The 11,085-nt window shown below is 39.8% G+C and overlaps 1 protein-coding gene across 1 annotated transcript; it reads right to left on the reverse strand.

Moving 5' to 3' along the window:
• Positions 1-1,086: 1,086 nt before the first annotated feature.
• On the reverse strand, positions 1,087-10,791 carry PBLD (phenazine biosynthesis like protein domain containing). The gene is made up of 9 exons (XM_007423157.4): positions 10,640-10,791; positions 7,070-7,169; positions 4,791-4,889; positions 4,593-4,702; positions 4,470-4,499; positions 3,414-3,502; positions 2,746-2,924; positions 1,710-1,772; positions 1,087-1,231 (listed from the first exon to the last, which is right to left on the reverse strand). The coding sequence occupies exons 1-9, from the start codon at positions 10,721-10,723 to the stop codon at positions 1,119-1,121; spliced, it is 867 nt and encodes a 288-aa protein (XP_007423219.2). The 5' UTR covers positions 10,724-10,791; the 3' UTR covers positions 1,087-1,118.
• Between the last annotated feature and the right edge of the window lie 294 nt (positions 10,792-11,085).

Below are 11,085 nucleotides of genomic sequence, written 5' to 3' on the forward strand. Positions count from 1 at the left end.
TTTTTAGCTATTTCAATCAGGAAGAACTTCAAGTTATTCTCACAGCCTTGATCCAATGCTAACAGTTCTACCAATCTTGACAAAATATGGCATTTGCATTGGGAAGGATTTAGTGGTGCCCAAAAGTCCAGCTGCACAGATCTGGTGGGGGAAACATTAAAAGAGGGTCTGACCTTTAGTTTATCCAGTTACCCACTACACTAGTGCCATCAGCAGGACACAGCATCTAGCCAACCTTTGCTCATCTTGAAAAAGCTAAGCGGGGTCAGACTTGGTTAGTACTTGGATGAGAGATCATTAGGAAATCCCAAAGCAGTAGACAAGACAGGGAAGTTGGAAAACATTCCAGAAAAAGTGGAAGCAAACCACTCCCACATTACTAAAGAAACAACGTTGACATATCTGTATAGTCAGCAGGAGTCACCTCAAGGAAGTCTTTACCTTTATCACAAATTTGAATTTTCAGAAAATATTGAAGGTGCCCACATAGAGGTCCACCAAACTCAAGCCTGCTTTCCATAAGACCTAATATCTTGTGTTTAGGCTAGAACTGAGTGAGCTGTTGAATTTAATTGGATGTGTCTTTTTCAATGTATTTTTAAATTATTTTAGTCTCAAGCATTTTCAGATGTCCCAGGCAGCTGGAAAAAAAATGGCATATAGGAACTGTACAAGATTTTTTTTCATTTTTTATTACCCACTGGAAGATAGCCAAATATTTATGCAAATAAATATATTAATATGTTTGATGAGTAGCTTCCAAATTTTGTATTATTTTGTTTTTCAACTAAAGTAATAGTATTATTCTATGTGAGAGCTGGTTTGGTTTAGTGGTTAGGGCACTGAACTGGGACTGGGGAGACCTGCGTTCCAGTCCTGATTTGGACACAAAAGCCAACTGGCTGACTTTGGATCAGCCACTTTCTCTTGGCCCTAAGAAGCCAGTGGCAACCCACTTCCAAAAATGTTGCCAAGATAACTGGTTCATGTAGTTGCCAGGAGTCAAGACTGACTTGAATGCCCAACAACAATATTTGATGTAAAATACAAATCTGTATCAGCAGTGAGTCCAAACAAAGAAAAGTATGTAATTATAGAGTGGTTTTAATTTTTTTTTTTCAAAGAACCAAAACACCCTCTAACACAATGAATGTTTGTCCACCAATGTCTATTCTTCCATCTTGCCGTAGCAGAATCTTCAACTTTCCCCCACGGCTGGAGCACTGAAATGCTAAACAATAAGAGGTAGTTAGGTAAACAGGAAATATGCTTCTCTCACTATCAAAATTAGCAATGCTTAAGAGCAGATACATAAGAGAATTGAGCACAGTGCAAACACAGGCCAGACTAGAAGAGCTGAAACATAAAGAATTTTATCCACATTTCTCAAAAAATATATGGCCACTGATTTAAGTGCCAGTGATTTACTATAATCCTTAATTTTAGAATAAAAGCCACAGTAATTTCATTGGGTGGACAAACTGGAAGAAAAGATTATGGCTGGGTTTTTTAATGTTAATTAAATTTGGCAAGGAAGGACAGCTGAATCTCTACCGCTTGTACAGTATCAGGGCTACAAATGAAACAGCCGAGGTCCTTGCTTGAGTTCAGGGTTCCTCTTCTAAGGAGGGACATTGCAAATAAGACTTTGGCGGATTACACTCAGAGACCTGAAAGGGAAACTGTCGTAAAATAATAGGAATGCCTACCACACAGTTCCTTTTTTCCCAGTTGCTGTGACCAATAGCTGCTTAAGACAGCATGAGCAGATCCTTAAGGGGAAATAAGATGTAAGAGCTATGATAACAGTGACAAAGTTATAACATATCAGTGTTCAAAGCGCTTTACACTTAACTGTAATAAAATTATTGCAACAGTATAAGTGAGTATGATTTCTGTAATGAACCCCTTATCAGCTAACAAGCGAAATACATGTGGTGAGCTAGTATGTGGAGATGATCTCTCAGGTGCTTGTTGCATCTCTGAATTTTCAGCCTCCAATTACATGTTATAATCCCACCATTCTCGATGGATCAATTATCCTTCCAGGAGGCTTTCCTCTATCTGTATTGGATTACAATGTTATCATCCCTGACCAGTTAGATTTAGTCTAGCACCTTCAGAAGGCACCAGGCTGTCAAAGACTATAATACACAAAGAGTGTTATTGTCCATTTTGTGATATTCGTTTTAAGAGTCTATTAGAATTCCCAGACACCCACTTATTCATAGCTAAGTACTGGAGTTGGGCAATGCTTCAGATTCAGTTCCAAAAATGTGCTCTGGAATGCTCCGGGATACGTACGCGGCCCTGTCTGCAGCTCATTAAAGCCACCTCGTCTTTCCCCAGGATCATGTGGCCGCTGCAGAGGGTACAATCCTGGAAAACACACAGTGGCTTTAAAGAGTTGCAGGCAGGGGTTACATTCATCCTCCTGTGTACTCCAAAACGCCTTTTTTGCATTATTTCCAAAGTGCTGCACAGCCTTACTAAGTACATATTAAAGAAAAAACATAGATCATATTACATCAAAAATATGTCAAAAAACAGTTCTAAAGCACCCTGACTTTTATAGGCAAGAGCCTACTTCAGTAGAGGTTGCTTGTTTTGTTCCTCTTAAGGGTGAAATATTATTTTGGGGCTTCTGCTGCTGCTAATCTTTTACCATTCTTAAACAGGAATTATTCACTAAATTATTTTCTAATAAAAAATGGGGAAAAGCTCTCCATACTCACACAAACTTACCTGTGACAGGATCTTCAGAAACTCCATTCCATGGTGCAAAGTAACGAGAGTAAAAGTCATAGCTTTCACGATTTTCATGACGATCTCCTTTAACTGTGACTATTACACCTTTTACTTTTCCAGTCTTGTCGGCCAGCAAAAGATTTTGGGCGTCCACTTTTAATTTCTCCAAATCACACCTTGGTGACAAACATTCACCATTAAGCACTCAGACAGATGTCTATATGTTTGAAAATTCTGAGTCAAAAATATCAATGATGAACTGAACGGAATTGCATTTTTGGATAATACCAATGGTAATAGTTAGATCTAGTTCTGATTTGAAGCCCAAATATTAAGCTTAGTAAGAGAAGAAAAAAAGGGCAGTAATAAATCCAAAACAGGATTCTCCAGTGTGGTATCTTCTAAATGTGTTGGACTATGAATTCCCAGAAAGTTAAATTCCCAGCAAGCTGGGGAGTGCCAGGTGTTGTCCAAAACATCTGGAGGGCATCAAGCTGGAGTAAGGTGAGCAAGGCAAAATTAGCAGAGAGAAGTAAAATTAACGTCTCCTTTCCATAGATTGTGCAGGTCCAAAGAAATTAAGGAAGCCAACTAAGGAAGGGAGATGGGACTGCATAAATTTACATGCAACAATTTAAAGAAATGTGTAATTGAGACACACATACCTTTCATACCTCTCACTGAGACAGATAAGTAGCTTTTTTGTGTCTGGAGAGTAACGGACATCTTGAACATTCATATCACCCACTGCTGCCTGGTGAAAAAATGGGGCAGAATGAGCCAAAGAGAGCTATCATATTTTTCTCATTTCCACACAGCAAGCCTTTCTTCATTAGCTATTAACCACATCCGGCAACTCCAGTTTCAGCCCCATTCCCCCAAGACTGGACTTGGCTCAACCCCAACCCATGATTTAAAGCCCCCTTTGGTAAACCCGCAACAGGCACAAAGGATCCCCAGGCAAGACTTTTTAATGCCAGCAGTTCTTCCTATCACCACGGCCAGGGCTGGGTCTGGGGTGTGTGCAGACTATGGTCCCCAAGGCGAGATGGTGGCTGAGATGGTGTGGTCAAGGCTCTGCCTGTTTGTTATCAGTGACCCGTGGCAGAGCTTTGATTGCCTTTTGGACCACACCTTGAGGACACCCCTGGCTGGCCTCTACTGCTATTGGGGAAGATTCCATGCAGAAGTTTCACTCATTTTTTGTTAAAAGTGAAGTGCATTTTCTGCTACAGTACACAATGCAGAGAACAAATATATATATGTGTGTGTGTGTTTGTATGTATATATGTGTGCGTGTGTGTGTGTGTGTATAAATATATAAAATATGTATATATTATATATATTTATATATAAAATATGTATATATATCCACCCAGGGAAAACTCCAGGAATGCAATAAAAAGGGAGATCCATCACAGCCATGTTTAAAAACCAATCAAACAGCACCATCCACATGCAATACAAAAGGGGTGGGACTTAGATGCGATGCCACGCCCACTATCTTGCAGATATTGACCCTGAATTAGTGGGTTTTAGATGAGGCTTCTGATATGGAATTCTCCGTTTGTAGCATATTTAGACATTGTTTTCATTCAATACAGGGAATTAAATCTCACACACAGGGAGAATTTGACAGAGAATTATTGATACAGTGACCATACACTGAGTTAGTCTGTACAGTGATGAGTAATGTGAAAAAACAGAACTGTACAAATTACCTTTACCAGCTCTTCTACTTCCTGGAAATCCTAGATTAAAAAATGAAAGCAATATGTAAATCATGTTTGCTTTCCACTTTTCTATGAAATGTTCTATTTCAGAAGGTACCATTTAAGGCTAACCTGTGGATAAGTGAAGTAAAGTGGTAAATCCAAGATAATCTCATCTCCTGCTTGTCTGGCCTTTAACTCTCCACTAAGAGTTATGAAAGTGAGGATGGGATTCATATTTTCTGTTTTTGAAATCAGAAATACGTAACCGTCAAAGTGGCTAAAAAAACATGTATTATGTCAAATTATGAATTGTTAAATATCACTTACTCTTCTTCTGGAACAGTACAGCAGCAGATGCAAGAGTAGCATGTCCACAGAGAGGGACTTCATTTGTTGGTGTAAACCATCTTAATCCAAAATGTGAACCTGAAAGAGGATACTCAGGAATCATTCTTATTGGAAATAATGTTAAAAACAGCAGCAAAATTAAACAAGGAACCAAAAATGGTACAAGGACTTCAGAAAGCACAAAATAAAAAACAAAAAAAATGTGGAAAAATAAAACACAGAGAATATAAGACTGGCCCCAAGGTCATTTCTTTGGGAAGGACCTTCTGAAAAGGCTTCATGTATTTGAAAAATGCCTTTAAAGATGATCTGGTAATCCAGCAAGGCACATACAGGAAAACTACCCCCAAACAACCTATTCTAAGCTATTTAGGATGTCAAGGGTTAACTTTAAAGAATTTAATTGGGCTGCATAAAAAAGGCATACTACACTAATGAAAGAACAATGTCATAACATGATAGGATGAGCCAGTCTCAGTTGGCAGCCCCAAGTTTGGGGGGCCTTCTGGGCCAGGTGGGCTTTGGGGACACTGTTTTGCAGTGGTTTAGTTTTCCAGTCAGAAAGATTTTGCTGGAAGTGACTGTTTGATATCTAGAGTGTTGACCTATGAGCTCCCACAGGGTTCTATCTTATCTCCCAAACGGTTTAATATCCATATGAATCTGCTGAGGGAGGTCATCTAGAGTTTTGGAGTAAGGTGCAGTAGATCTTGTGTTCCCAACCACCCAACCCCAAGAAAACAACCAGTATCATTCAACACTGGCTTATCTCAAAAATGGGCAAGTTGAGGGAGAATAAGCTGAAATTAAGCCTAAATAAGGTGGATGTTCTGTTGGTAAGGAAAAAACTAAACTAAAGGATGGATATGAAGATTGTTTGACTAGAGTTCCACTCCCCCCAAGAGAGCAGATCTGCAGTTTCAGAGGGCTCCTTGACCCTCAGCTGCTACTGGATTTGCAGGTGCTGGCTGTGGCAAGGAGCACATTGTACAAGGGTGGTGAATGGGCCAGCTGCAATCCTTCCTGAGCTGATCAGACTCAGAGGCCGCCTGACTTGACTACTGCAGCATTCTCTACAATGAGTGACCCTTGAAAAATATGCCGAACTTGCAACTGGGGCAAACTGCAGTGGCCAGGTAGTTACTTGGTCCAAGGAGCAGGGATCATGTAATGTCTGTACCGAAAGAACTGCACCGTCTGCCAGTAGACCGCTGGATATTTTTGAAGATGTTGCCACTGACTTTAAAGCCCTAAATGACTTAGGGCTTGATTGTCCAAAGGATGACTTCTCTGGAGTGAATTTAACCAGTTGATTATGTCAATAGGAAAGACACTTCTGTCCCTCTGCCTGAAGCTTGGCTATACAGTATGTGGGAAAAGGCTCTCTCCCGCGAAGCTCTCAGCCTATGGAAGACCCTCCCTAGAGACCTGCATTTGGTGCCAAGTATTTAGGAAAACAGCAAAAGTGCTTTTATTTTACAAGGTTTTTAACTGTGCATTGATTTCAATGATATTGATTTTAATTTTGATTTGAATTGTATTAATTGTACTCTTTTAAATAAATACTTGGTTTAAATTATGGTAAGCCACCTTGGGTGCTTAAAGAAACAGAAAGGCTAAGTGCAATTTTAATAATAAGTAAGAGAGATAAATCATAATGTTCAAAGGCAGCCACATGGTAGAAAGAATTGCCCCAAAGAATTCTGGGAGCTGTAGATTGATTAACCCCTGAGTATTCCAGCAGGGAACAATTGTTGCTTTTCAGGACACAAAGTTAGGCAACTTTTCTAATTTCACTAGCTTACAGGAATAGCAGCGACATCAGCAGGGGAGGGGTACCAAAAAAAGATGACAGGCAGGGTCCTGGTGCTTTTTGTATTTATTATTATTACTATTACTATTATTATTATTATTATTTTATCTGATCTTTTTTTAAACATATATTTTTGGTCAGCTCAAGGCAGTGAGCATATCTAATATCCCTGCCTATTTTCCCCACAACAACAACCCTGTTAGGTGTGTTGACATCACATATGAATATAAAGGGGAGGGGCTTTGATTGTACAGCTGTGCCCACCATCTTGACTTTTTTGAATCCCTGGAGATACCATTCAGCTATAGGATAGATCTTTGCCTTCATTTCATAATCTACCACAATGACACCCAACTTCTTTATTAAAAGTGCCTCTATTAATTCGTCTTCAGTTGAAGCTGACAGCAAAATTACTATGTATTTGAATATACATAAGGTGATTTACTTTTGGTGAAGTCATCTGTGGGATGCAGTTTTCTGATGAATGCCGTTTCTGAGTGGTTCATTTCTGTAGCAATTTTTTGATGCCAACTTTCTTCCAGCTCCTAAAATGAATAACAATAAATTTAAGTAGTGATCTATGAATGCATAGGATGTCTTTTATAGTAAGCCTATAACGTTTCACATTTTCTATAAATATATTGTGTTAAATGTATCTGATAAACAACACACTCATCCTTGCACCCAAGAGCGAGGACCGTTCCTAGTTCCCTTATTCAACAAAGAGCTGCAGAAGATCCTTGAATAACAACTGGAAAAAAAATAACCCATCTTCTATGAGACTATGGTCTACCTAAAACACGGATTCAAGCTGAGGTATCCTCTATACCTACAGTGACCACATTTTCTTGGAAAAAATAAAGGACCAATTGAGAAAAAGGGGGCAAATCTGAAAGAGGTTCATAAGGATTAAAAAAAAAAAATTAATTCTTTATGTTTATATGTTTATGTTTATGTTTAATTCTTTATGTTTATAACTTGGCTTTACAAAGGAAAATTCAAGAGCAAAACCAAAAAAATAAATAATTAAATTAAATCAGTTTAAAGCAGGGTTCCTCAACCTTGGCAACTTTAAGCCTTGGCTGGGGAATTCTGGGAGTTGAAGTCCACCCGTCTTAAAGTTGCCAAGGTTGAGGAACCCTGATCTAAAGGACAGCTCTCTGAAATGAAGGACTGTCCCTTATAATAAAGGGCATATGGTCACTGGATCAATTACTGACGTCTGCACCTCTGAGTACAAAAACATCTCTCTCTTTGCTGTCCTCTAGTAATTGTGGGCATTTTTCTGCAGCCCAACCCTGGTAGCCAAATGCAAACACAGCATCTCTGTACTGTTCATTAAAGGAGTTTTGAGTTTTTAGGCTTTGGGGCAAGCTGGAAAGAGCGGTGCCTGTGAAGGGGGGGCAGGGTGCCCTTCTTCCTGGGTTCCTTTTAAGTGGTCCCTGACCATGCTGACAGCTCTGGCAAGATATGGAAGGCATGCCAGCCCAACAGAAGGAGATGGGGAGAGGTTTTCTTTTTCTACAGCGGGAGCTGGTGGACATGAGGGATGCGCTGTTTCTTCATGCAGAGAGCAGAAAGGGGGATAGAGCTGGGGAGGTAAAAGGTCAAAAGAAAACCATCAGCCTGTGGCAAGGCACAAAGGAACCCAGTGGTGCCCAGCAGCCAGAACTTGGGTAGTCCAGTAGTAACAGCTCTAGGAGGAGATCCATCGCTGGATCTGACAGAAAAGGCCACATCAGAAGACCTATCAAAAAGCCCCAGTGGTAGACCAGCATGGGGACATCTGTGTCTGAGGCAGAGAGTGGCTGGCGATTGCAAAAGAGGCTGAAACTGGCTGGGACAGTTTGCCGGGAGAAGGTGGTGAGAGGTGGCAATTATGGTGGGAGGGAGCCTCCAGAACAGAGCTTGCACCCAGCTTTATAAGTCCAGTTAGCTTTGACAAAATTTCATTGGCCTAAAAGTAAATCCTAGGGTGGGACACAGGAATATATTTAATAGGGGCGGGTGACACAGGTCTAGACCAGTGTTTCTCAACCTTGGCAACTTTAAGATGTAGGGAATTCTTAAAGTTGCCAAGGTTGAGAAACGCTGGTCTAGACCCGTTGAAGGAAGCATGGGGAGGGGTTAAGCTACCAATCCATAACCAGACTGCCAGTCAATGGCTTGATTCACAGGAACCATCATTCCACTTGTCTGTGCTTGATGCCACCCTAGGTCGAATCTACCACAGGGCCTTTGTGGTGGCTTTCTCGAAGCAGCTGCAGTGTTTTGCAGGCTGATGCCAAATCTTGAAAAAGTCCAGGCACTTTAATCCATCACAGGGAAATGCTCTGCTCACGCACAACCCTACTCTGCTCCTATTTCTTCTGCCTGTTTCATGCTGGTCATTGACTGAAATAAAGATTAACTGGCTGACTAAAACCTGTCTCTTTTTAATTTGTTGCAAACAGACTTCATGTCTTTTCTCGAAATTGTACTTCTCCTGAAGGAATATTGCCTTTTCAGGCCCAACCCACTGCATCCAGTTCACCCGACAGAGCCAATAGCCCTATCATTTACTCAGAGGAGAAGACAAGACGGTATCACGCTTGAGAGATGTCTTGGATGAAAGCCAACATTTAGAGCAGGCATCATTGTAGAAGGTGAAAGAGAGGACTCTACCCCCATAGATGGAGTGCACGATTTGGGGGAGCTACGGGCATATGTCACAGTGGTTCCCCCTAGATCTCCCTGGCTGCCACCCAGACTGGGAACATACTGGGTCAAAAGACGTTTTAGACTATAGTTAAGGAGACCTTTACGGCTGGGGGACACATCTGGACTGTTGAGAACCTCTGGTCTCTCTCTCACACAAAAGGGCTGCCAGAGGCTGTGCAGGAACAGACGGGCTGCCATGGCTCGTGTGATCAAACCCGAGGCACCCATTTGCCAAAAGCTTTCTGCCACCCCGTACCAACCTGAACATCCCACCGCCCAAAGTTTTCTGCGCTCCAGCTTCTTTTTGCTTTGTTTCTGGGCAGATGGACAATTTCAACCAAATTTATTGAATTTACCAAATTTAATAAATGTAAATAAGCAAATTTATTAAATACAAAACAGCCCCAATCATTTTCCTTTTCGAAAAATGGCTGTGAAGTTAGAGGCTGCCCATCTCCCCTTTATTATTCTTATTAAAAGAACTTTGAAGGATTCTGAACAGTCGAGACAGGGACGTTAGAAGTGAAATGTAAGCATCATCTTCATGAATTTGTCAACCTAATCTATTTTCAAAGCACAGCAAAACAAAAATGTCCTGGTAAACTTAATGTATGTTTTTAACTATCGCCATCTTGTGGCAGTTTTGAAATATAATGCTGTAGCCCTTGTTCTCTAATTTTGTACTGTATAATCAGCCAACGATTCATACAAGGTCAAGGCAACCTTTTTGGTTCAAAAGAAGAAAACAGAAAACTAACCCTGAAAATGGCTTAAGTTAGCACCTGCATAAACTTCTCAAAAAATTCCTGCTCTGAGAGAACTGTGTTCTATCTTTGCAGAGCATAGTTACAGATCATGCCACAGTAAATTCATCCAAGTCTCTCTTTCACTTTGAACCTAAAACTTTCCCAGAATGCACTCAAAATCTTTGGCAATGTACAGTGGTTTCATAAAATATTGACAACAAAGTTTCCTGAGGGCAAAAGGAAGGAAGGAAGGAAGGAAGGAAGGAAGGAAGGAAGGAAGGAGAAAAGAAAAGAAAAGAAAAGAAAAGAAAAGAAAAGAAAAGAAAAGAAAAGAAAAGAAAAGAAAAGAAAAGAAAAGAAAAGAAAAGAAAAGAAAAGAAAAGAAAAGAAAAGAAAAGAAAAGAAAAGAAAAACATATCTTAAATAAGCAATATAGGTCCTCTGTTTGTAAAAAGGATCAGTTAACCAGTTAAGTAAATTCCAGCTGAAGAAAATGGCATTACTCACAAATAACAAAGAGCATTGCTAGTTAATTTTCTTTAAAGTAAAGGAAACTGTTAAAAACTTACATCTTCAAGAAGACAAACAGAAGCAGGATTGCCACCAAAGGGTCGGTCAGTAAATGCATCAATTATGAAAATTGAAATCGGCATTTTCTTCCTTACAGTATTTTACAGTGCTTTTTAAAATGGCCGTTTGGAAATTGCTGAGTCTCCCTTCTTGTTATTGCAAAAATATCCAAGTTAATATTAAACTCAACAAGTAGAAAGAACCAATAGCCTTATCTAAAGTGATTTAACTTTTTCTCTTTATTTACCTATTATAGCAACTACACAAAGACTAAGTGATTTATGGCATTAATGTTATGTACAATGGAATTTTGAAGAGTTATTTTTGTTTGTTTATCTGAATATGCAATTGCCAAGACAAACATGGTTCTGAAGTTTACTCAGAAGGAAATCCTACTATGTAGAACCAAAAAAAAAAAAAAAAAAGCAGAGTTGTTTAAGTTTTC

Source organism: Python bivittatus, unplaced genomic scaffold, assembly GCF_059951505.1.
Source record: "Python bivittatus isolate LINGU-HERP-01145 unplaced genomic scaffold, Pbiv_v1 ctg000400_np1212, whole genome shotgun sequence".
Taxonomy (NCBI): domain Eukaryota; kingdom Metazoa; phylum Chordata; class Lepidosauria; order Squamata; family Pythonidae; genus Python; species Python bivittatus.